A 27,648-nucleotide genomic window follows, 5' to 3' on the forward strand; every position below is an offset into this window, starting at 1 on the left:
TTTAAGCTTTCCAGACACACACAGCTCTTCTGTATGTCTGGGAAAGTTCCTCCCAGCATCGCAGCTAAATGCAAGGTGGAACAGATTGTTTAACATACGTAGTTAGCACATATTGTAAGAGGCCATTCAAAGTAGATTTCAGAGTCTCAGCCGTGTTAGTCTCTGGTGCAAAAAGAACAGAAGTACTTGTGGCACCTTAGAAACTAACAAATTTATTTGAGCATAAGCTTTTGTGGGCTACAGCCCACTTCATCGGATGCATAGAATGGAACATATAGTGGGGGAGATATGTACATACAGAGAACGTGGAAAGGTGAGAGTTCCTCTACCAACTCTAAGAAGCTAATTAATGAAGATGAGCTATTGTCAGCAGGAGAAAAAAAACTTTTGTAGTGATAGAGTGATAGTGAAAGAGCCATTACACACATTGAATCTGTTTTCCCATGTTAAGTATCCTTACACCTTCTTGCCAAACTGTCTTAAATGGGCTATCTTGATTATCACTACAAAAGTTTTTTTTTCTTCTGCTGACAATAGCTCATCTTAATTAATTAGCGTCTTAGAGTTGGTAGGGGAACTCCCACCTTTTCATGTTCTCTGTATGTATATATATCTCCTCACTATGTGTTCCATTCTATGCATCTGATGAAGTGGGCTGTAGCCCACGAAAGCTTTTGCTCAAATAAATTGGTTAGATTCAAAGTCGAGTGGCCATTAACACCTCTGCAGTAATAGGACAAAGAGAGGGGTTAGTGAGTTACAGATTGTTGTAATAAATCACAAATCAAGTGTCTTTGTTCGGTCCATGATTGTTAGTGTCTAGCAGAATGATGAATTTAAGTTTACAAGCTCAGTTTTTGAACACGTTGTGCAGGTTTACTTTGAGAATGAGGACTGACAGGTCAGGGATCACTTTGTGAAAAGTGTTCACCCACAGTTGATAGGGTGTTTTTTGTCTTTTATCATTTTCCTGTGGGTTCATGTGAGAGCATAGTGATTGTCTGGTTTCACCCACGTACACCTCTACCTTGATATGATGCTATCCTTGGGAGCCAAAAAATCTTACCGTGTTATAGGTGAAACCGTGTTATATTGAACTTGCTTTGCTCCATCGGAGTGCACAGCTCTTTCCCCCCCCCGCCCCTCCCCGGAGCACTGCTTTACCATGTTATATCCAAATTCTTGTTATATCAGGTGGCATTATATCGAGGTAGCGGTGTAGTTGTTATTGGGGCATCTAGTGCCCTGAATAAGGTATGTGCTAGGCTACCACATGTGCTAGACATGCATAGGACCCGTGGATCTCAAAAGGTTTTTTGTGGGGGATGTTGATCATTTTAGCAGTGGAGATATGTCTGCAGGTTTTGCATCTGTTCTGGCAGGGTCTGGTGCCATTTTGAGTTGGTGTTCCTGCTTTATGGGGAGTTTGCTTGATGATGAGATGATGAGCTTGGAGAGGGTTGGGGGGGGGGGGGGGTTGTTTGAAGGTCAGAAATGAGGGTTCAGGAAATATTTCTTTCAGGATGGGGTCCCCATCAAGTATGGGTTGTTATTGTTTGGTGATACCCCATATGATTTCCTGTGTGGAGTAGCAGGTGACAATGAGGGCTGTATGATCAGAGCGGATTTTATTTCTGTATTGAAGCAGGGCCTGTTAGGGTATTTGGGTGGCCCATTCCATGATGAAATCTACTTCTCTGGTGGAGTGTCCTTCTTTGGTGAAGTCAGTTTTAAGTATGTTAAGGTGTAGATCTTGGATTTTCTCCTCAGAGCATATTCTGTGGTATCTGAGTGCCTAGCTGTAGACGCAACAGATTTCTTAGCGTGTTTGGATATGTGAAGGTAGGTGTGGTGATCCATGGGTTTCTTGTATATGGTTGTCTGTAGGGTTCTGTTGCTGAAGCTGATCGTGATGTCGAGGAAGCTGATGCTAGTATGGGAGTGTTCCACAGAGAATTTAATGGATGGAGTGGTGATTGTTTTAAATTGTGGTGGAAATCCATGGAGGAGTTTAACCTGTTGGTCCAGAGGATGCAAATATCATCAATGTATTTCAAGTATATTGTTGGTATCGTTGTGCATTTGTCTTGCAATTCTTCTTCAAGGTGGCCCATGAAGAGGTTGGCATATTGGGGAGCATCGTTGTACCTCTGGCTGTTCCCATGGTTTGGATAAAGTGTTCGTTGTTGAACAGAAAGTTGCTATGGGTGAGGCTGAAATGGATGAATTTGGCAATGTATGTTGGTGTGAATATCTGAGTGTTCTCCGCTAACTTGTAAATATTTGAAACAGCCAGGTATGCTGTCATTGTTGTATAGGGAAGTGACGTCCATGACGGTGAGGACAATGTTCTGAGGGAGTAAGTTAATACTGTGCAATTTGTGGAGAATGTCATGGAGATAGCTGGTCCTATGTAATGTGGTCTGTCGGCCTTAACTCCATTTTAGCATTGTTTTTTGTCTGGAAGTTGCTGGAGAGCACATATTGGCATGTACAAGGAAGAACAATAGTTGTACTACTTTTATAGATTCTTTCATCCACCGATTTCAAGTGCTTTACAAATGTTACTGGACATCTCAACACTCCTGTGACATGAGAGTTTTGAGATGTGCATTTTACAGATAGGGAAAAATGCAGGTGCAGTGCAGAGAGGTCAAGTGATGGGGAAAAATGAAGGTGCAGAGAGGCAAAGTGAGTTGGGGTGAGTTAGGGAATGAATTCTGATTTCATTCCTCTTTTCTTGCCATTAGCATTGTGTGCTAATGCTAATGTGAAATACATTTCCCTTTCCTTACATTTTATGTTTTGGGGATTTTTTATTTTTTTTTTATTCTGGTTCATTTCAGATGCTTGCAGAACAAGATATTTTATTGCCCACAAAAATTTTACTTTCTGTTCATTTCTCCCAGGTAAACGCAAAGCATTGAAGTTGAATTTTGCAAATCCACCTTTCAAATCCACAGCAAGATTTACTCTAAATACGTCTGGAGTTCCGTTCCAAAATCCTCACATGTGAGTATAAAATCAAGACTCCACTGATGAAACAATTCTGAAATTATTCTGCTAACATGTAATATTAATTTAAAAGTAGTTTCATTGCTTCAGTTATATTATAGGCTGTTAAAAAAAAACAACAGTAGTTTGAATCAGCGTAAAAGGGTTTGTTTTAATGAGTTTTAATAAATTAGAAAAAGAATAAGCTAGGACTCCTCCTGTCTTAAATTGGGGCTACTGCCTTTCAAGATTGGATAGAGAGCTGTCACTTAAATTATAGCTGATACACAAGCAGATTGTGCCTATAACTAATTTCCAGTTCTGTTCACTGTCATTTTCCTGTCTCTGTATTCAGTGCTTATTGCTTTTCATTAAAGATGAGTTCTTGTTCCTGTGTTTACTTGTGAAAGACATATAAATGTGATACACTGTGTAGCGCTAAAATGAAAAGTAGTAGACTGAAAAATGTAATTTTACCAAAATCCATATCTTGGGGAATTACTTAGTGACTAGATCTCACTGAATTTCCAAGCAAGATAGTCAGGGATAGTTTTATGTAAAAGTTGAATGTAAGTGGAGAACAGAACTGCTTCTGACATTAAACATGATAAAATGTCACAGAAAATATTAGCTTTGTATCCTCAGATCCACCAATCTGGATTGATGGGTGACCCACCCACAACCTGTAAGTGTGGCAGAGCTCAGCTAGTGTGCAAAGATGTCCCTAATTTTTCCTATTCAGGTTTCTTTACCAGATATCAAGAGTTTTGCCAAAGGCGAGTCTCAGAGACTGTCCCTGACGTTTCCCCAGCTGTCTATGGTGCTCCTGGACTCTTTGGTGGTGTTTTTGTTTTTAATATGCTTCTGCTTTGCATGTTGCTGCACCTTCCCTTTAGCTCAGTGCTTCCCCAGAAATATGTCCTGAGGTTTGTTCCTGTCTCTGGTAGCTCCCTCTGTTTTGGAGCTTTTTGAGCAAGTTTCAGCTGAGTTAGGAAAATATTTCTGATACCCAAGTAGTCAGTGCTGGTAAGTGAAAAATTTAGAAACCTCCTATGAAACACTTCAGCAGATCTCAGGGACATCATCCTCCCAGAACTGGGATAGAGGTGTCCAGCTCTCTTTTCTTTAAAATGCCCTATGCTTTGGGGCCATTCTCTCCCTCCCCTTGTAAGCACAAACAGACTGTGTCATTGGCTGGAGGATTCCAGAATTTTCAAGCTAGTTAGTCTCTGTCTCTGATGATTTTCCACAGGAGGCTACCTTGGAGCCTTTCCTTTTTTCAGGCCCCTCTCTCCACCCTGCTTCATAAAGTATTCAGTCTCCCCTAGTGGGTCATCTCTAGTGACTTGTCTTCACAGTGTACCTACCTCCAGTGGTCTCTGACTTTGAGTCTATCTGGGAAATAGTGGTTCCTGTCAAGCACAGAAGAATCTTCTGCTGGAAGCAGTGATATCTTAAGTTCCATATTTATGCAAGTGACTCTGGTCACATTGCTCTTTAGTAAGTACTACTCTGGTGATGTGGGCATTGCAGTTGTGACGGGGGCTGGAGACCAGGATGTTCGCTAGGATAATTGGTTCTCTGGAGCACAGTGAATTTGGACTTGTTCTGGGTTAGATACAGTGTTAAACTAACAGAAGATGAAGATGGAACGATGTGTCTGCTATGTCTGTTTGAAGGGTGGATTAGCTCATTTTTATAGATTCAGAGAAGTGTGTGACCTGCCTCATCTTCGATTGTGTTTCAGGATTGTTTTTTGCTGTGGGAGGCCTGGACAAGCTGAGAGAACATCTTTTTTTATCCTTGTGCTCTTTATCGTTGTCCTTTCTGGGTTTTCTTCTTCAAAGACAACACTCTTGTCTTTTGATTGTACTCCTTGCCCAGATCCGCAGGTCCGTGCTTCTGTACACACTGGTGGGCTGAGGCATGTGACTTCAGATGCGCTTTTCCCTCTGTGGAGAGGCCTCTCCGGTCCCTGAAATGGGTGGGAATTGTTTTTCTAACTTTTGATGAGAACGATTGCTGGATGATTGATTTGGATAGGATATTTCAGACCATCTGGCTCCCACTTTTCAAGGGCCATTCTGACTGAAGTTCTTTTCTATTTATTATGTTGCTGCTTCTCCTCCAAGTCTTGTGGATTGAGTGGTGTTTGGCTTTTTGGTTTCATGTGTCAGTGCTGGCTCAGCACAGTAATGCTGACTTCCCCTGTCTTGATGGGTTTTGCTGTATACATCCCGTTGGTCCTGATGGGTGGATCTGAAGATACAGAGAGGTTAATTTCTCACATGAAATTTAGGTTTCTGTGACTTGGATCCACCAATCCGGAGGCTGTCCCATTGTATCTGCCTCCAAAAGGGCAGAATTTGGTGCTGTCAAATTATTCTTTTACCTTTTTCTTCTTTGAACTCTGGAAATAACTTATGGGAAGCTGAGAGGAAGCGGTTAGTAGTGACCAACAGGTGCCACAAAATGTAATTGCCTATTAGTTGTATTCTGCTTGATTGACAGGTTGTGATCGGGGAACTGATCAGGCTGGATTGGTGGATTTTCAGGTAAGAAATTGTGGTTTCTTATTATGCAAATGAAGAGAAGGGTAATGAATGGGGTTTTCTGTTCTGTTGAGGCTTGTCAGGAAGGAGGAAGAATCCATATAAATTCTGCTACTGAAACAAAGATCCCACTACAGAAATGGTCACCAAAGTTTATTCCACAGGCCAAATGTGTCCTTCAGAATTCCACCGTGTAGGCTGAAGTCACCCTTATGTTTCATGCAGAGGAGCACCATCCAAAGACCACAGTTCTCAACAAACGGTGCTCTCCATACTGAGCTAAATGATCTGACAGAGCTGCCTGTCAGCTTTTAAAGTCTTTGTGAGCCATACCTCTTCTACATATGAGGATGTCTGCAACCCAATCCATTTTTGTGCAGCCTAGGTGTGGTCTTCCTACTCTTGCCAGTGGGCAGAGATTAGATCCCCTCCCCCACACTCTCCATCTGTGAGCTCTTCCTATCATCTTGTTGAAAAAAATGGAGAACAATGTGAAAAAATAGAGTCCGAGATAACCTTGAGTTAGGAGCAGAGTTTTAGCTTCTGTGATTCTGAGGCAGAGCAGTAGCTATGTGCATTGGCTGAATGGTGCCAGAAGGAGGGGAAAGATCAGTACTAAACCAGCTGTAAGTGCTTCAGGAAGAGATTTGAGGTACACAGGGAAGCTTCCACAATGACAGCTGTATTGTGCCTGGCTCAGTTCACCGTAATGAAACAATCATTTTCTTTAATAGTAACCAAATATCTCAAGTTTTTGAAAGAAAGTAGATTTTTTTGGGCATTTTCAGTATGTGACCTGAGGTAAAATTTTCAAAAGCGACTTTGCTTCAGATTTTTAAAGGTATTTAGGTGCCTAATTACCTTTAAAAATATGAGCTGTAGGCATTTAGGAGCCTAACCCCAAGACTCTACGTGTGGTGATAGAGGGATCACACACTCACCTCCTAGCCCATTGGGGAAGTCAGTCAGGGTATCCCTGCAGGAGTTATGCTCCATTTCAAGGGACCAGAAAGTTGAGAGAAGAGGATGTTGATTAACCAAATACCCTGTGCAATTACTCAGTGCAGAAAATGGAGGGTAACATCTATTGGAGTCAGTGGCAAAACTCTCATTGACTTAAGTGGGGCTAGAATTTCACCCTAAATATTTTCTAAATTTGGGGTAAATCTGTTAAGATCTGGGGGCGGAGTTAGACTCACTTTAAATAGGACCCTGACTCAGACTGACTTGGACTGAGATTACAAACTGGGATGTATTTCAAAACAAAGCCCTAACCAGTTTGGAGCTTGGCTCCCTGAACACCTCCTCCTACATGATCTCATGGGGCAACACCACCTTAACGAAGTCAGCAGAGGAAGGGGAGGAGTCATCGCCTCTGGACCTTACTTGGTCTGACAGAACGTGGATTTTAACTTAAGGGCAGAGGGTGCAGCTCTTCTGAAATATCAGGCTCCTATTGAATGGCGGGATGCAGTCGGAGGTTTCTTTTTGAAGTGTCTTGGTGTTAGTTGGGTTAATCTCCCATGGACAATTCATGCTATAGATTTCTTCTTTAAAAACTCTCTTCCCCTGAATAAAGGGCCCGTGGCTGCTAGGCATAGGTGCTTCTGAGAAATCAAGTTAGCTACTCTTGTTCTGGATGACATTGGTGTGGCTGCTTTATGGGAAGGTCCAGACTGGAGGATGTCAATGTGAAGCATCTAATACAGTGGTCTCTAACCTTTTTACGCAGAAGATCACTTTCTGAATTTAAGTGCAACCTAGGATCTACCCCACCCTTTCCCGAGGCCCCACCCCTTCCCCAAAGCCCCCCCTCACTTCTTCCACACTCCTCCCCCCCGTTGCTTGCTCTCCCCCACCCTTACTCAGTTTCACCGGGCTGGGGCAGGGGGTTAGGGTTCAGGAGGGAGTGTGGGCTCTGGGCTGGGTACAAGGAATTTGGAGTGTGGGAGGAGGCTCTGGCTGAGCCTGGGGCAGGGCGTTGGGATACAGAAGGGAGTGAGGGGTCCAAGTTCTGCAAGGGAGTTTGGGTGCAGTGGGGGGCTCCGGGCTGGGGTAGAGTGTTCAGGTGCAGGAGAGGTTGCGGTATGCGGGCTCTGGGAGGGTGTTTGGGTGCAGAGGGAGCTCTGGACTGGGGCAGAGTGTTGGGATGCAGGAAGAGGTATGGGGTGCTGGCAGTGGGAGGGGGGTCAGGGCTGGGGCAGGGGATTGGGATGTGGGAGGGGGTACAGGGTGCAGGAGGGGGTATGAGATGCTGTCTCTGGGAGGGGGCTCAGGGCTGGGGCAGGGGTTTGGGGTGCAGGAGGGGTTTCAGGGTGTTGGCTCTAGGAGGGGGCTCAGGGCTGGGGCAGGGAGTTGGGGTGTGGACTCCCATTGGGCAGCTCAGTCAATCGTGATGGACTGGTTCGTGACCACTGATCTAATGGAAGGGATTAGAGTGGAGGATTTTAGAGTGAAGATGGATTGTAGTTCTTACTACTGTACATGGCTATTGGATCATGAGTAGGGCACTGTGTCTGTCACGCAGGTCACGGATTCCTTGACTTTCCACAACCTCTATGACTTCTGCAGCAGCCAGAGTGGCTGATCCCAAGGCCACTCAAGCAACTGGCTCCGGGGCCTGCTGCTCAGGTGGCCCCAAGGCCAGCCACACCAGCCGCTGTTGGAATGGCCCTGGGGCTAGCCAAGCAGAGCCCGCACAGGCGGCCAGAGAAGCTGCTGTTGGCAATTTCAGGCAACTGGTGCCGCTGGCCTCAGCCCCAGCCCCAGAATCCCCGGAGCTCCCCCCAGCAGTGCCCCTCCCTCCTTCCCCCAAGATTTGGCCAGGGGTATTTATAGTATAAGTCATGGACAGGTCACAGGCCATGAATTTTTGTTTATTTCTCGTGACCTGTCCATGACTTTTACTAAAAATGCCCATGACTAAATTGTAGGCTTAATCATAAGCCTTACCACTTAATGAAGCCTAAAAAGAATGAGCAGTTTGTTTAGCCCCAACTGTGGCCACGATTACTTGTGTCTATTTAATGAGTTTAGGATATTCTGGCATAGTATGATGCTTTTTTCCTGCATAGCTGTACAGTACTTAGCACTGTCATCATGATAATATAACGCAAAGGCAGAGAAATACCATAATATGTAATCGTTTTGTTGAGCTTTAAAAATGCTGTATCTATTCAAGTGATTTATGTTGATGAAAAACAAAATTCATAGTGTTTACATTATTCAGGGTGCAAGGTCTGTGCAGCGTTTCTGATCAGCTAATTATTCTGCCTCTTGGAAATAAAAAGGTTTGTTTAGAAAGTCAGTATAATTCATCTAAATGCTATGTTGATAGCCAAGACCCTGATTCAGGAATGCACTATACATATAAAATGATGGGGTCTAAATTAGCTGTTACCAATCAAGAAAGAGATCTTGGAGTCATTGTGGATAGTTCTCGGAAAACATCCACTCAATGTGCAGCGGCAGTCAAAAAAGCGAACAGAATGCTGGTAATAATTAAGAAAGAGATAGTTAATAGGACAGAAAATATCATGTTGCCTCTATATAAATCCATGGTACGTCCACATCTTGAATACTGTGTGCAGATGTGGTCACCCCATTTCAAAAAAGATGTATTAGAATTGGAAAAGGTTCAGAAAAGGGCAACAAAAATTATTAGGGATATGGAACGGCTTCCGTATGAGGAGAGATTAATAAGACTGGGATTTTTCAGCTTGAAAAAGAGACGGCTAAGGGGAGATATGATTGAGGTCTATAAAATCATGACTGGTGTAGAGAAAGTTGATAAGGAAGTGTTGTGTTCTCATAACACAAGAACTAGGGATCAACAAATAAAATTAATAGGCAGCAGGTTTAAAACAAATAAAAGGAAGTATTTCTTCACACAATGCACAGTCAACCTGGATGTTGTGAAGGCCAAGTCCATAACAGGGTTCAAAAAAGAACTAGATAAATTCATGGAGGATAGGTCCATCAATGGCTGTTTGCCAGAAGCTGTGAATGAGTGACAGGGGATGGATCACTTGATGATTACCTGTTCTGTTCTTTTCCTCTGGGGCACCTGGCACTGGCCACTGTCGGAAGAGAGGCTACTGGGCTAGATGGACCTTTAGTGTGACCCGATAGGGCCGTTCTTATGTTCACTTAAACACTTGCATAAGTTTATGCCATTTAAGCATGTACTTAACTTTAAGCATGTGCTTATGTTCCATTGAAGTCAATAGGATTTAAGCACAAGCTGAAGTGTTGTCTTGAATAAGGAGGCTGCCCTTGATGGGGGCCTGACAAAAAGGTAAAAGTGAGTATGATGGATGAGGTGCTTTACTTGGCTATGAGGTGTGTGAGGCAATACACAATCCTTCCATGGTCACACTTTTTATTATAAAAAGCAACAGAGAGTCCTGTGGCACCTTATAGACTAACAGATGTATTGGAGCATGAGCTTTCGTGGGTGAATACCCACTTTGTCACATGCATGTCATCAGACTCATGCGTTTGATGAAGTGGGTATTCACCCACAAAAGCTCACACTCCAATACAAATGATAGTCTATAAGGTGCCACAGGACTCTTTGTTGCTTTTCATGGATCCAGACTAACACGGCTTCCCCCTGATACTTTTTGTTATGGTTGCATTTATAGTTTATAAAAGGTTAATGAATGATTAATAGACATATACATGTTACAGACATTTCTAGTATGTGTTACAGATGATTATAAGCTTTGTTGGAAGGTGTTAGAAATGGTTATTAGCCATGATTATAAGCAATTTATTGGTCTGCTGAACTCTGTAACAATCTATAATAACAATCCAGTATTCACTCTTCCTAAACTATTTATAAATGGACCCTTAAAGTAAAGTGTGGCCCCTTTCACCTTCTGTCTTCTGCATCTAAATGGGATTTAGTTCACAAGTAAAATTAATGCAGTCAACTAAGCCAAGTTCTTGTTGGTTATTGGTACACATTACACAAGATTTACAGTAATGTATGACTAGCAGTCCCTGCTGAAGACAGACGCAAATAGAACAAATACAGGAAGGATTCTTTGACTGGCGCGGTGGTGTATGGAATGATTATGCAGCATCAGTCTGCACTACACCTGGTTCTCATTATAATACTGTAGTTTGAACTGAATAGCTCATTGAACAAATTTAGTAGCATACTTTTGAATGCAGTGATTTAGGTTTTGGTACAGCCTTTCTGGCAAGGGTTATTATTCCTGCAGCATACTGGTATTTTTGTACCAGGTTCACACTGCACAGTTTATCCTTGTGTACTAGGATATGAATAGATGTAAGGATTGTGCCTTTGTTACTATTCTTCAGTGTATTCTTTCTTGAGCATAGACTCAATGAGCACTTTTACACAGATACCACACATCCATCTGTTTGGCCCCTCTGTCACTAGGTTGTCTGAGCATGTACCATTACAGGCTAGTTTGGAAAGCTGTCAGGATTAAGTGACTTCTTATAAAAGTCATGAGCCCACCTTCTGAAGTACCTGTTGGACTGTCAATCTGTTTTACCTGCTGCTCATCATCGTAGAATCTGAGCATCTGGTCTCTGATTTTTCCTTGCACTGGCTCAGCCTTTCGTAGGCTTCTGGCAGTGCAGTAGGAGCTGAGAGGACTCACCAAGAGGTTTTGCAGCTGGCTGCCCAGTGGAACAATAGGCTCGTGTTGTACAATGAGTCTCCTCTGCTGATGCAAGATTATAGTCGTAGAGTTTAAGGCCAGAATCCTTCATGAGCAAGTTCAGATCCTCTTACATGTGTGACTCTGCACCTTCCTTTTTGTGCAGTTTGAGGAGGTACCAAGGATGTTGTTATTAAGGTGAAAAGGGCTTTTGTGGCTAGGGCCAGAGTCTCATGAATCTAGTGCCCCAAAGCTCTTAAATAGCTTCTTGTGCATTCTTTGTGGCTTTTTATTAACTGGTTGCCAGCTGCTATATAGGTGAGATACTTACATCTGGCTGAATAAATCTTCATGGGTAAATTATTAGACAAATTTCATCTCTCTTCGCAAATTTTCCAAGAATAAAAGTGAAATGTTCTTAAATTTCCATGTTCAAAATTATTTCCCCAAAATTACCTGTGAATAATTCTGAGTCTGTTGCTTGTCTGTAACAGTTTATCACATGTACTTGATATTCGAGCACACTTAATTGGATGCTCTTAATTGGGCATAGGTCATATGATACCTGTCTGTTCCCTGATGGGGTGAGCAGAGCTCACAGTAGTTTTTGGGTCAATAGGCTCTTTCTTTTCCATTCTTCATCACTAATATCTTTCTTGATAAATTGTTGGATTGTATCTGGATATTTGCATGTCTTAGAATATGACAGTTCAATTGTCCAAAGATATCTGTGGCTGAAGATTATGAAGAGCTGGTGTGGTTTGCAAAGCATCTTTGTTTCGTGTCTTTGGCCTGGTGAAAGGGACCTTCTCTTTGAAGGAGATATTGCTGAGATCATCTTTGGAGTCTGGATTGCAGGTGCTACCTGAAGTTGTTTCTAGCTGCTGTTTTCGTTTCTCCTACTGAGTTTTAGGGTTCTCCCTAACATGGCAGTCTTACAGCACAGAGATTCTGCACTGATGTTATTTGTAGGTAGGTAGAGATGGCGGGGGAGAGAGGTTGTTTGATAGTTTTGTATTTATTAAGTTATTCTGCTCCCTGATTAAATTATTTTCCTAGTCTCTAATTTGTTTTCACTGTAAGTCTCTGTGCCCTCTGCTGAGCAGCTCTTTGATATCTGCCATGCCATAGTGCAGTGGTTCTCAGACTTTTGTACTGGTGACCCCTTTCACATAGCAAGCCTCTGAGTGTGACCTTCCCCTTTTAAATTAAAAATACTTTTAAATATATTTAACACCATTATAAATTCTGGAGGCAAAGCAGGATTTGTGGTGGAGGCTGACAGCTCGCAACCCCCCATGTAATAACCTCACAACTCCCGAGGGGTCCCGACCCTCAGTTTGAGAACCCCTGCCATAGTGAATTGCTGCAGAAATCCCTAAGGCTCCAGCAGCAATAGTGATATGAGAGGACTGCTTTCTTCTTTCTCACTGGTTTTGGCATACAAGTATCACAAAGCACTAAGCTGCCAGGACCTCTGGTCTTTGTTCTCTGATACCAGTAGGTTCTATCACTTGTGAGACGTTCAGCTGCAGCTTCTGTTCACTCCAGTGGGATTTGTGGATGCTTGTCACTCCTGAAAATGTGGACACTTATATTCAGGTGCCTAAATCTAACGTAATATGATAGCAGGTACCTATCTGGCTCCCATCACCTTAGTATCTGAGTGCTTCATACTGTTTTTAGTGTATTTATCCTCACAAACTCCTGTCACATAGGGAAATGCTATTTATCCCATTTTACAGAAGGGACTAAGTGACCTCTGAGGACACACAGGAAGTCTGTAGCATAGAAAGGATTTGAAACTAGATCTCCAGAGTTCCAGGCTTGTGCTCTAACTACTGGCCCATCGGAGCCTGACTTTAATTACTTGGTTTTGGAAGAGTTGGCCCACCTCTGCAGTAGTTAGGAGCCCACTCTCCGTCACAGTGGTCAGAACCTGGATAGTTCAGTGGTGGACCTTTGAATTCACAATTATTACCATAAAAAGCAGTACCTGCTTTTGGGCTGTGGAATGTCAAACTGAGTGCCAGTTCTGTCCTAGGAATTGAGACCTATGGCTTTTCTGGAGGGTGAAAGAGCATGAAGAACTGAGCAGTCAGTGAGTCATGGAAAATGATAATTCCCTTACTTGCTGTAAGAATCAAGGAGGTACATCAGACTTGGAGCAAAGTCTGTCTGTTGAATCTCATTACCTCTGTGTGGTTCAGCTGCAGTGAGTTACAAGTTAGGGCAATTAAGTATGTGGAGAATGGAAAAGTAGAAGCTGGTTGTGTCCTTGATAGTAGAAGGAAACAGAGGTTCACTGGTGCTATCAGTCATAGGGAAGGTCAGCTAGCAGTTAGATATGTGGGTACAGTCATCTCCAGCAGGCTGAGAGAGACCTGGAAAATGGTAGTTAATTGTCAAAAGCTGTTAGCTAAAAGCCTGGCATGGACTTCTGCACACCGTCTCCTTGAGCCATCAGTTGCTGGCATATTGGAGGGATTGTAATGGCTTCATAATCATAGCTCATTCTGGAAGGGAGATAGGCAGGACTGCTACTCCCCACTTTATCCAAAAGCCTATTTTCAATAGTATATTTAAGATTCATAGATTCCAAACCCAGAAGGGACTATTGTGATCAACCAGTCTGACCTGCTGTATAACACAGGTCAGAGACCTGCCCCAAAATAATTTCTAGAGCAAATTTTTTAGAAAAACATCCAATTTTGATTGAAAAATGATCAGTGATGGAGAATCCACCATGACCCTTGGTAAATTATTCCAATGAATAATTACCCTCACTGTTAAACACGTTATGCCTTATTTTCCGTCTGAATTTGTCTAGCTTCAGCTTCCAGACATTGGATCATGTTATGTCTTTCTCTGCTAGATTGAAGAGCCCGTTATTAAATATTTGGTCTCCCTGAAGGCACTTACAGACTATAATTAAGTCACCCCTTAACCCTCTCTATGTTAAACTAAATAGTCTGTCACTACAGAGCCTGTTTTCTAATCCTTTAATCATTCTCATGGATATTCTGGGAACCCTCTCCAGTTTATCAACACCTTTCTTGAATTGTGGGCACCAGAATTGGACATAGTATTTCAGCAGCGGTCACACCGGTGCCAAGTACAGAGGTAGAATAACCTCTCTACTTCTGCTTGAGATTCCCCAACTTATGCATCCCAGGATCATATTAGCTCTCTTGGCCACAGTGACGCACTGTGAGCTTATGTTCAGCTGATTATCCACCATGACCCTTAAATCTTTTTGAGAGTCACAGCTTCCCAGGATAGAGTCTCCCATCCTGTAAGTATGGCTCACATTCTATGTTCCTAAATGTATACAGTTACATTTAAACAGATTAAAACACATTATTTGCTTGCTCCCAGCTGACCAAACTGTCCAGACCGCTCTGACCTGTCTTTTTCATTATTCACCACTCTCCCAATTTTTGTGTCATCAGCAAACTTTATTAGTGCTGATTTTATGTTTTTTTCCAGGGCATTGATAAAAATGTTAAATAATGTAGGGCCAAGAAATGATCCCTGTGGGATCCTATTGGAAACACACCCACTCAGTGATGATTCCCCATTTACACTTACACTTTGAGACCTATCAGTTATAGCCAGTTTTTAGTCCATGTAATGTGTGCCATGTTGATTTTACATTGTTCTGGTTTTTTTAATCAAAATGTCATGTGGTACCCAGCAAATGCCTTACAGAAGTCTAGTATATCATGTCAGCACTATTACCTTTATCAGCCAAACTTGTAACGTCACCAATAAAAGATATCAAGTTCGTATGACAGTATGTATTTTCCATAAAATACTTCTGTTTTCCATATTGATTGGCATGAATTACATTACCCTGCTTTCATTCTTTATTAATCAAGTCCCATATCAATAACTCCTTTATATTGTCTGGGATTGATGTCAGACTGACAGGCCTGTAATTAACCAGGTCACCCCATTTACCCTTTTAAAATATTGGCACAATATATTTTCCCATTCCAATAGATTAATGAAGGTCTTGGGTATGTCTAAGAGAGTTCTCTTGAGGCATGCAGGTTGTTTAAAGACTGTGTAAAATAATGCTCTATATATGTAATGTGTGTACAGAAATTGAGCATTTAAATACTAAGTTGATGCGGAAATCCTGGAATAGCATAGCTAGACAGAAGATTTCCAAAAGGAATTCAGTGTGAGTTTGTAGGCCAACAGCGTAAATATGGTTGGAGTACATGATGAGAAGAAAGAGGGCAGAGAGAGGTGGAATTGTTTCTGTGCATCCTCCCCTTCATCAGAATTACTTGAAATGGCCCACAGTTGGCCATGTGATGCTTCTCTTAGAAGTATGTTTAGAGGCAAATCGCCAATAACATTCCCTTTTAGTGCCTGCTTTCTCTCTGTGTGGCTTACTCTTTCCTCTTATCTAGTAATATGGCTTTCAATATGACTTGTGCCTGAAAAGGGGGATTGAATGAGGGAGATTCTGTTGTCAGAGTGTGTGTAATATAATGATAGAAACTAACTGAGAAATGTCTGTTCCTTTTATAAGCCCTCTTGGATGACAGGATGGTTAGGGAAACCTTGGCCTAGCACATAAGGACTTTGAAAGATAGAATGCTTGGTGCATCATATGTGAGCTACCTCTTTGCATTTTTATTTGAAGGTAATTTAAGACTTTAGAAGGACTGAAACTTTTGTTTTTAAAGCAGTTTTTAAAATATGTATCTGCGTGATGTACCTGTTTGCCTTTATGTACAAAGAGTGTGCGGATAGTCTGGTTAGATCAGTAGTCACAACCCTCTAACATTATTAGGTTGTCAGGTTTTCAGAGCTAAAGCGCTTTCCTAACCCACCATAGATACAGTTAAAAGGAAAATACACTTTTGCTTTTAGCATTCAATCATGATTCTTAAAGGGACACCTCCAACTTGACACTTACTAAAAAATTAGTTACAAGTAATTTCAGGTTCTTCATCAGTCCATGTGTCTCCTACCTGTTTTTGTGATAATACAAGCACTGTTCACTGATTTTTTTAAAAAAATTGTCTTCGTCTCTTGCTGTGTGAAAGACCTGCACGAATGGAGGAAATGACCATATGGGATGGGACAACACTGGAGACCATGTACTAGCAAAAGCACACAGGGCAGGCTTTGTAAAAGTACTTAGCATTAACCTGTCTTTGCTCCCATTGCCTTCATTAATTTTTGTAAATCTCCATAAAAAAAACTGGGGGAGGACAGTGGAAAAAATGATATTAATCATAAATACAGTAATTCATAGGTTGTAGTCAGGAGCGAATAGTGAAACTGGTCAGATACATTACTTTCTTAAAAAAAAAAATCCATTAAACAGTACTGTAACAGCCAGCCTAGCAGAGAAGCTCAACCCCCCACCCCTTAGCCCGTCTTCTGCTATCGTGAATCTTTTATCATGAGCACACATTTTGCTCAAAGAGAGAGCTTCCATGTAAGTAACACCTGCTGCTTTCCCTTCTGCTACCAAGTGTGTATTTCTAGTCAAAACAGAAATCACATTTGCCTGATGTGCATCCAGGACACCACAGTGACACTACTGTTACCTGATGTGAATGGGTGCCTTCTGCCATTCCAAGATTAATCCTTCCCTGACAGCCAGTAGACACACAATGCGTTCTTTGTAGTAAAAAAACTCTGTGTGAGCACCTATGATTGTGGGAAGCTTCCTGGCTTATTACTGATTATTTGTTGCTTTCTGAGCACTAAGTGTGCTTGGTTCTGTGAAGGGACAAGAAGAAATTACCTCTGTTGTAAGGTGTTTTTACAACCTAGCTGTAAGATTGAAGTCCACATCTACTGTAGATAAGGACAGATGCATTCAGTGGTAATGGCTCTCCTATTTCCTGCTGCCATTTTCTGTGCCAATTTCCCTCAGAACCACAGAAAACATATCTCTTGAGACACCCTCAAATACAAACTCTCACTCCTTTCTGTATATTTCGTCTATTGGTGCTGCAGTGACACCGAAGATCACTATAACTGGAAGATTAGAGAGAAAATATATAATGTCTGAACATAGCTCTCTCTTCATTGTTTGTTATTTAAATAAAATTTTAATCTACTTTATTTAATGACAGCATATTTTAACTGTATTCAACTTTTTTGAAGTTGGGAAGCTGCTACAAGTCATTCTAAAAGTGATGCTTCACACCTAGCAGAGAAAATATGAGGCATTTTTCTCTTTGAGCCTTCATTGCTGATATTGTTAGGAACAGCCAGTAAGAGTCTGGACCGTCATCTTTCAGAAGTGTTGGTCTTTTTATGTTCAAGGACTATGTGCCTACTCTGAATCCAGTGGCTCCTACTTTGTCAAAGTATATAACAATAGTGGATGGGTCTATGTTCTCTCTTTTCTATTAAAAAACATTGTGTGAATACTGATGTTTAAAAAGTAACACAGTACTAGCATTCGTTTTTATTATATAGTACTAGCAGTGCACTTTGTTTTTGACCAGGTGTACTCTCTGCCTACTATTGCTGGGTCTGACTTGATTCATTTTTTGCTGTTTTTGTGACATGGAGAAATGTCTGAGAGGGATTACACAGAGGCCTCCAAAATCATTATATTTATGATTTAGGATGGTCTTATACCCAGGACTCCAGATATGAAGGCTAGTGAATCATGATCTGAAAAAAGGAGTAAACCATGAGGTGGCAAAATTTGCAGATGATACAAAATTACTCGTGATAGTTAAATCCAGAACAGACTGTGAAGAGTTACAAAGGGATCTCACAAGACTGGGTGAGTGGGCAACAAAGTGGCAGATAAAATTCAAGGTTGATAAATGCAAAGTAATGCACATAATCTCAACTACACATATAAAATGATGGGATCTAAATTAGCTGTTACCACTCAAAAAAGGGATCTTTGAGTCATTGTGGATAGTTCTCTGAAAATATCTGCTCAATGTACAGCGGCAGTCAAAGAAGCTAATAGAATGTTGGGAATCATTAAGAAAGGGATAAATAATAAGACAGAAAGTATAATATTGCCTCTATATAAATGCATGGTATCCCTACATCTTGAATTCTGCATGCATATGCTGTCACCCCATCTCAAAAAAGATATATTGGAACTGGAAGAGGTTCAGAAAAGGACAACAAAAATAATAGGGGCATGGAACAGCTTCCATATGAAGAGAGATTAATAAGACCAGGATTTTCCAGCTTGGACAAGAGATGACTAAAGGGGGATATGTTAGAGATCTATAAAATCATGACTGGTGTGGAGAAATTAAATAAGGAAGTGTTAGTTACTCCTTCACATAACACAAGAACTAGGGATCACCAAATGAAATTAATAGGTAGCAGATTTAAAACAAACAAAAGGAAATATTTCTTCATAAAATGCATAGTCAACCTGTGGAACTCTTTGCCAGAGGATGTTGTGAAAGCCAAGACTATAACAGGGTTCAAAAAAGAACGAGATAAATTCATGGAAGATAGGTCCATCAATGGCTTTTAGCCAGGATGGGCAGGGACGGTGTCCCCAGCCTCTGTTTGCCAGAAGCTGGGAATCGGCAACAGGCGATGGATCACAGGGGATGATAATTACCTGTTCTGTTCATTCCCTCTGAAGCACCTGGTATTGGCCACTGTCATAAGACAGGCTACTGGGATAGATGGACCTTTGGTCTGACCCTGCCTCCCAAAACCCCAGTAAATGTTTAGCTCTGTTAACTTTTCTAACAATTAAAGTTTGTCATTGATAGTCTGATGTTCAGGCTCCTGCTGAATTTAATCAAAACAGAAACCAAGTACTTTGTTCTTTAAGTATTAAAGTCATCTCATTGTCATAGGAGCAGCAATTTGTATTTTTGTTTGGTTACTCAGAGCTGTTTTGAAAGCTCTGGTCAACTGGTTCAAAACTGACAGTCATTTCCTCTGAAATCACACCTTTGTCTTTTGCCAAGCACCATGAAATGGACAACAAGAAGTGGAAAAGATGCAAATTCAAAGAACCGTGGCTCATCCTTCCAGGCCACCAATGTCAGATTTTTTTCCTCTTCGCTGATGTTATCTTTTCACCTTATAGTCTGGGAAGTTGAAATAATAATCGCTGAATGGATGAGATGCATCAGAAAAATCTGCAGTGGTATAAGAATCCATCAAGAAGATCCCATGTAGAGGAGCTATTCTGTCATAGTAACACTGCATGCTCTGCATCAAGCTTTTGTGTAATTGGATGAGTTGTTTGTTTTTTGGCCTGCATGATTAAATTATTCTAGCCACTCCACTCATTGGAGAAGTAGACTTCAGAACGGGACTAAAATTAATTAGGTTCCTTATGTATTGTGATTAGGTGACTGCAGCCCTCTGCTGTGAATCTCAGATGGATGGAATTGTGCCCCATCATCAAGGCTTTGCATGTTGGGAGGCCTCAAATTAAAGGAGAGTCAGATGTCCCAGTCAGAATTCCAGTGGATCTCATGAATTATTGGCAGTCCTGGGAAGTTCTTTCCTTGAGCTAGGCCTGATTCCCTCCTTTGTGGAATACCTAGAATATTTGGAGTAGAGCTGGACAGACCATTTCTCCTTCACTCTTGGTCTCAGTAATACCTTGGCTGGCAAGCAGACACAATCAATTAGAGATGAGTAAAGTCCACCAAAATAGCTTCTGATTACCAGGTTAGGGCAGCTTGGTTATGGGTAATAGCCATCTTCCAGGAGGTTGTAGGCTCCTGTGTAATCCAGTGGGCATATGCATTCTCTCTGATTTTCCAAACAGGTATCTCTCTCTGATGTTCCAAACAGGTATTTCTCCCTTTTTATCATAATAATTTTCATTTCAGTGTAGATTAAAGAAGGTAAAATGATTCTCTGGCAGCGGTTGGCCTTGCTCCAGGAGAGCTTCCATAGCTGTTCAGACAAAGTACTTTGAAGAGCTGAAATAGGACAGACACAACCATTTTAAATGGACCCAACATTTAAAGTCTGTCACAATAGCACTAGACTTAGGGGACTATAGACCATTGATACATTTGATGGTCAATCACCTTCTCAATCCCATGACATATTTGAGGGTTCCCTTCAAAATACATGTCATGTTTGGTGTTATACTAGGATCTTCGTTAGTCTTGCTGTGGCCTCACTTGTGGTCACTGAAGTAGTTGTGATAAATGCAGCCTTCTGGATAGGCAATCCCTCTTTTCTCTCCTACCTGGATGACTCACTTACTTCAGACCTATCCTCTTCTGCAGAAGATACCAATGTGTTACTTTCAGGATCATGTTTTCCTCCCAAGTTGCACTGAATTTCAGAATTAGCCAAGAAGTGTCATTACCTAAACTTCTTCCACACCCTGCTGAAACGCAAAAACCAGTGCGACCTGGAGCTTTTAGGTTCCCTAGCACTTAGCATCAGTCCCTGAAAGAACATTTTTTGTTAAGCGTGTAAGAAAAGTCACAAGGGCTACGTTAGCAAAATGGCTTTGAGAGCAATTGTAACAGATAAACTTAGTTTTAGGGCGTTTTCAGATGATGAGCTGAGCAAAGGCATGCATTTGTTTCTGAACATTGTTGGTCATTGCTTTATTTGTATGTACAGGTATTTGAGTGATAGTTTCCTGTCTGTCCTCCACATAGCCCTTAGTAAGGGTACAACCTAGAACCCATTAATGCTGAAAGGATGGATCCTAGTCATGGGAAAGGGAAATTTCTTACCTGGAATGCTTGTGAGAGGCTCTAATCTAGAACCTGATCACACAGTGTACAGTAATAATTACCCTTGAGCTCTTCTGTTAGCTTCAGAGATCTATCTGGAAATAAAAGGGAAGGATATAGTGTGTCCAAGGCATAAAAAAGTATTCAGTAGTGGATGGGCTGATTCACCTGGACTGACAGGTCTAAATGGGAATGGCCACCACTCCTAGATTGGTGGATCCAATTTTGTGGTAAGAAATTCTCCTTTATCAGAGCCAAGAGAAAGCTATGTGATGGTGATCAATGTGGTGAATCTATGCAGTCTGAGTGTTATTAATATTCAGTTATTTTGTTAGTAAAATTTATTCCAATGATTGGTGTTTTTAATATTACAACTGAAAATAATATTTCCATTGTTTTAAGAAAATAAAAGGCATACAATAAAATGCATTAACAGTAACAGTGCAGCTCAAAGATCCTCAAATGCAAGAACTGCTTTGCTCCATTTGAAGAGAGGTGTATTAGTTAGGCTTAATGGGGAAGAAAAATATAACATGCACTAATTTCTTATGCTAGCCATGCCAAAGGCAGTATGTCTAGATGAGTATATGTTTTACGTTATTGTGTCATGTGATAACAGCACCATGTTTTCCTGTCATTTTCACAACTCTTCCTGGCTGAAGTGATACACAAGCAACACTGGGTAGTAATCACATTGTCCCGTTCCCTTTCAAAAGGAGAGAAGCGGACCTCATCCAGAAACTTTCCAGCAGGCTACAGTAAGCTTAACTGTCTGTTAGCCATTGTCAAATATTTTCCATATCAGCAAAAATGGTATCTATAAAGTATTGAAATTTGTCTCAGCAATACCGTGCCATTCCATGAGTTATTTCTATGTAATGATATTATCACATTTCAGTATCATTTTTTAAATATATATATTTATTCTCCTTATTCTTATGTTGATTCTTAATGATGCGTTATGTCTCTGTTTTCTGTTCTCTCACTGATAGCTGGCAGTGGCTCGGGAGGAAGGGTTATTAAATTAGCTAGCTCTAACATTTTCATATTACTTTAAAATGCTTTAATCCAACACAAGTCTAGATGGTGAATCCTTGGTAGACTGGGCAAGTGTATTACTGGCTGCATGTTTCACTCCAAACAAAAATGAGTTTGATGTTCTGGGGATCCGTACATAAGGCCAGATTCTAGTGTGAGTTACACCACTGTGAATCAGGACGACTCAATTGTCCTGGGAATGGTAATTCGGAATCTGAGTTACACTGGTGTAAACTGAGGGAAGAATCTGTCTAGTTAATCAAATAAACTCCAAACAAAATGTTGGAGCTTCTGAAGGCCCAATTTAAGCCCCATTTAAGTCAATGAGAGTCTTTTTGTGGATTTGAATGGGTGTTGGATTGGACTGCAAGAGCTGTGATACATTCTGTACAGTTTTCCATGCATTGCTGAGATCTGTACTTTGAGTAATGTTGATGGAGCATAGAAAGCCAAAACAGGACTCAGTTGAGCTTCTGCCATTTCTTCAAGATGAAAATGAGGGACCTGGCCTTTGTTTTTTTTTTTTCTTTGACTTTTACTGGCTGAGGGAGGCTGAATGGAATTAATTCCTTTTTTTAAAGCTTTTGCTGAATCTCTTCATCAGTGATTGGTTGTAGACACATGGCATCAAATAGAATGTGAGAATAAATAGCAGAAAGACTTACAAATGAGCAAGTAGAAGCAAAACTACTACATTCTGTGTCCTCTGCCTGGGGCAAAAATCCCTGTTAACTTGTTTGCTTGCTCAGTGCAAGGAAGATATTGTTCTCAGGACTCTGTTTAAACCTCACGAGGGAACTCATATTTTCAGGCCACTTGAAATAACTCTACAGCTTTGCTGTTGGAAGTTTTCACCTGCCGTGAAATACAAAACATGGCTACTGTTTTATTAATGTTAGTTAACCTCCAGGGTGTACAGATTGCTCAGCAAAGAAAGCTACATTTAAACAGCAAGCCTACAGAATTGCCATACTAGCTAATGGACTCAGTGCAAATTGATCAGCCAGAATCATAAACCTGCTTTTACTTAAGAATTGTGAACAATGCTGGTGCCTTGATTTTACTTTTGGTCACTAATTTGGCTTACCAGCACATTGTCCATAAATCGGCTTCTGAAATGCCATTGTGAACAGCATCTTTTTACTACGTTTACGGAGAAGTAGAATGTGTGTATTTCTACTAACCTCTGTGCAGTTAGTAACTTCCTTCAGAAATCCTGAATTAGACCAATCTGTGAGACATAATTTATCTGTCAAGCTCTTTAAAATAATGAAACACAGTCTTATAAAATTATAGAACCATAGGGTTAGAAGGATTGGCAAGAGTCATCTAGCCCAGTGGTTCGCAAAGTTATTTGATCGCGCCGCCCTTCTTTGTGTCTGTAGTAGTTTATGCCTCTCCCTAGACACCCAGCCAGTAGCCGTCGCTCTCCAGCCACCCAGCTCTGAAGGCGGAGTGGCACCAGCAGCAGTGCAGAAGTAAGGGCAGCACGGTATGGTATTGCCACCCTTACTTCTCTGCCGCTGTTGGCAGTAGTGCTGCCTTCAGAGCTGGGTGGCCGGAGATCAGCGGCTGCTGGTTGGACAGCCAGCTCTGAAAGCAGTGCCTCCAGGACTAAGGGTGTCAATACCATACAACTCTCCAGCTGCCCAGCTCTGAATCTGTGCAGCAAGCTTTTCCTTTCCCCTTAAAGCTTCTCTCAGTCCTGCAGAATACATTCCATGCCCCCTAGTTTGAGAACGTCTGATCTAATCTCACCCCCTTCCAAGATGCAGGATTTGTTGTGTCTAAACCATCCAAGACGGATGGCTATCAAGCCTCCTTTTGAAAACTTCCAGTGAAGGAGCTTCCATGACCTCCCTAGGCGGTCTGTTCCATTGTCCTACTGTTCTTACAATTAGGAAATTTTTCCTGAGATTTAATCTAAATTTGCAGTGCTGTAGTTTGAACCCATTGCCTCTTGTCCTACCCTCTGTGGTAAGAGAGAACAACTTCTCTACTTTTTAATGGCAGCTTTTCTAGTATTTGAAGACCACTATCTTATGCCCCCTTAATCTCTTCTTTTCCAAACTAAGCATACCCAGTTCCTTCAGCCTTTGCTCATATGGCTTGCATTCCATCCCTTTGATCATCTTTGGCACTCACGTCTGCATCCTTCCCAGTTTCTCTATATCCTTTCTATACATTGGTGACCAAAAGTGGACACAGTACTTCAGCTGAGGCCTAACCAGTGATGAGTGGAGCTGTACTGTCACCTTCCGTGACTTACATGCTATGCCTCTGCTAATGCAACCTAAAATTGCATTTCCTTTTTTTGCAGCAGCATCTCATTGTTGACCCATGTTGAGGTTGTGATCCACCGCGACACCCAGACCCTTCTCAGCAGAATTCCTGCCAAGCCAGTTATCCTTCATTCTGTATTTGTCTAACTGATTTTTCTTCCCTAAATGTAACACCTTACATTTGTTTTTGTTGAATTTCCTTTTCTTGTCTATAGCCCAGTTCTCCAATTTATCAAGATCTCTTTGAATACTAGCTCTGTCCTCCAAAGTGTTTGCAACCCCCTTGACCCTCAGCTTTGTGTCATCTACAGATTTGATCAATATGCTCTCTCTTCCTACATCCATGTCATTTATAAAGACGTTAAAAAACACCGGACCCAGAACAGATGCCTGTGGAACCTCATTTGAGACCTCCCTCCAATCTGACATCATTCCATTAATAGTTACTCTTTGTTTGTAGTTGTTTAACCAATTATGTATCCATTTAACGGTAGTTCTGTGAAGCCCACATTTCTCCAGCTTACTTATCAGAATGTCATGTGAGACTGTGTCAAAAGCCTTGCTGAAGTCCAGGTATATTATGTCTACTGCATTCCCCCTGTCCACAAAACCAGTTACCCTGTCAAAGAAGAAATCAAGCTGGTTCTTAGTAAATCTGTGCTGACTGCTAGTGATCACCCCTTCATCCCCCAGGTATTAACAAATTGAATATTTTATACATTGCTCTAGTAGCTTCACAGTTGTAGAGGTCAAGCCAACTGGTACGTAGTTCCCTGGGTCTTCCTTTCCCCTCTTGTTAAAGATGGGCACCACGTTAGCTCTTCTACAGTCTTCTGTGACCTTTCCTGTCATCCACGAGTGTGCAAATATTATTGCCAGTGGCTCCAAGTTTTCTTCAGTTAAAACCATTAGCACCTTGGGGGGGATAGCATCAGGCGCCGCTGACTTGAATTCATTCAGATTAGTCAGAATATCTCTGACACATTCTTTACTTACCCTGGTCTGCATCCCTTCCCTTTTATTGTCTATGGGAACTTCACTAGTTGTCCGGTCACATGTTATTTTTTGGAGAAGACTGAAACAAATTAGGCATTGAGCAGCTCTGCCTTTCTATCATCTTCCATTACCCTCTCACCTTCTCCACTGAGCACCATCCTTGGTCTTTCTTTTCTGTCTGACGTATTTGTAGAACCCCTTCTTGTTGTCTCTAACATTTCTTGCCAGTTATATGCTCCCACCATAACATTTCCTCTTAGGTTTCTTTGCTCTGATACCCACAGCAACAAAAAGGAGCTCACTGAAGATTCACATACTTGCAGATGCCACCTTTCTGGTCTGGCCTTGCTCCATTATGTAGGGCCTTAGTGCTATCACATAATCTTCAGGTTTGCCTAAAATTACCCCACCACCTCTCTGTTTATCTCTCAGAGGACTTCTCGCCAATGCCTAAGAAATGCTTGTTTTTAAAAGTTTCAGCATTCCTACTGCTAAGATACTAATGGTAGAGCTTAATTACCACAATACAATGAATTTATGCCTGTCCAAAAACATGCAAATATTTTTATTAGGGCTGTCAAGTGATTAAAAAATTAATCATGATTAATAACATCGTGTGATTAATCATGCAGTTAAACAATAATAGAATACCATTAATTTAAATATTTTTGGATGTTTTCCACATTTTCAAATATATTGATTTCAATTACAACGCAGAATACAAAGAGTACAGTGCTCATTTTATTTTTTATTACAAATATTTGCTCTGTAAAAAAGAATCAAAAGAAATAGTATTTCAGTTCACCTAATACAAGTACTGTAGTGCAATCTCTTTATCATGAATGTTGAACTTAAAATGTAGAATTATGTACAAAAAAAAATCCATTCAAAAATAAAACAATATGAAACCTTAGAGCCTACAAGTCCACTCAGTCCCACTTCTTGTTCAGCCAGTCACTCAGACAAACAAATTTGTTTACATTTGCAGGAGATAATGCTGCCTGCTTCTTGTTTACATCACCTGAAAGTGAGAACAGGAGTTCACATCACTATTGTTGCCGGTACTGCAAGATATTTATGTGCCAGTTGCCCTAAAGATTCATATGTCCCTTCATGCTTCGACCACCATTCCAGGGGACATGTGTCCATGCTGATGACGGGTTCTACTTGATAATGATCCAAAGCAGTGTGGACTGACATGTTCATTTTCATGGTCTGAGTCAGATGTCAGATAGCAGCAGAAGATTGATTTTCTTTTTTGGTGGTTTGGGTTCTGTAGTTTCAGCATTGAAGTGTTGCTCTTTTAAGACTTCTGAAAGTATGCCCCAGACCTCGTTCTTTTCAGAATTTGAAACCTTGTGTTGAGTGCTGTAGCTATCTTTAGATATCACACATGGTACCTTCTTTGTGTTTTGTCAAATCTACATTGAAAGTTTTCTTAAAATGAACAACAGGTGCTGGGTCATCAGCCGAGACTGCCATAACACAGAGCAGGAGACATACAATTCTCCCCCAAGGAGTTGAGTCACAAATTTAATTAACACATTTTTTTTTTAATGAACACCATCAGCATGGAAACATGTTCTCTGGAATGGTGGCCGAAGCATAAAGAGGCATATGAATGTTTACTTTATCTGGCATGTAAATACCTGGTAACGCCGGCTACAAAAGTGCCATGTGAATGCCTGTTCTCACTTTCAGGTGACATTGTAAATAAGAAGCGGTCAGCATTATCTCCCGTAAATGTGAACAAACTTGTTTGTCTTAGCGATTGACTGAAAAGAAGAAGTAGGACTGAGTGGACTTGTAGGCTGTAAGGTTTTACATCTTTTTGTTTTTGAGTGCAGTTATATAACAGAAAATAATCTACATTTGTAAATTGCACTTTCATGATAAAGAGATTACATTACAGTACTTGTATGAGGTGAACTGAAAAATACTATTTTTATCATTTTTACAGTGCAAATATTTGTAATAATAATATAAAGTGAGCACTGCACACTTTGTATTCTGTGTTGTTATTAAAATCAGTATATTTGAAAATATAGACAAATATCCAAAAATATTTAATACATTTCAATTGGTATTCTATTATTGTTTAGCAATGCAATTAAAACTGTGATTAATCACAATTAATTTTTTTTAGTTAATTGAGTGAGTTAACTGTGATTAATTGATGGCCCTAGTGTTTATGATTATTTTTCAGTAGAGTTTTAGAATCTTGTAGTCTTATTAGACTTGCCAAGCTTCTTGTCTTCATCTAGCTCACCAAGCTAGCAATTAGCAAACTTCATGTCCTGAATTTGTATGACACTGTCCTTGTCCCTGAACAGTGGTGCCTGGCTCCAGCAGTCCTTGTGGCTAATGCCAAGCTGGATCCATGAACATTTTTTCCTTCTGTCAAAGGGCAACTGTTGCGAAGAATAAATGCCTTGCTTGGTGTTCCTAATCC

The 27,648-nt window shown here is 41.0% G+C and overlaps 1 protein-coding gene across 8 annotated transcripts in view; it reads left to right on the forward strand.

Annotated features, from left to right (window-relative positions):
- The window catches only part of MAP2K4 (mitogen-activated protein kinase kinase 4), a 180,413-nt gene that overhangs the window by 79,087 nt on the left and 73,678 nt on the right, over positions 1-27,648 (forward strand). For 4 of the 8 annotated variants that reach the window (XM_032803759.2, XM_032803766.2, XM_032803776.2 and 1 more), the window contains 2 exons: positions 2,910-3,012; positions 21,543-21,638. In XM_032803759.2, the coding sequence (XP_032659650.1) occupies positions 2,910-3,012; positions 21,543-21,638 (199 nt within the window). The remainder of the gene's footprint in view (positions 1-2,909; positions 3,013-21,542; positions 21,639-27,648) is intronic. The other 4 variants (XM_032803817.2, XM_032803808.2, XM_075071730.1 and 1 more) reach the window with 2 other exon arrangements.

The sequence above is a fragment of the Chelonoidis abingdonii genome, chromosome 13 (genome assembly GCF_003597395.2).
Source record: "Chelonoidis abingdonii isolate Lonesome George chromosome 13, CheloAbing_2.0, whole genome shotgun sequence".
In the NCBI taxonomy this organism is placed as follows: domain Eukaryota; kingdom Metazoa; phylum Chordata; order Testudines; family Testudinidae; genus Chelonoidis; species Chelonoidis abingdonii.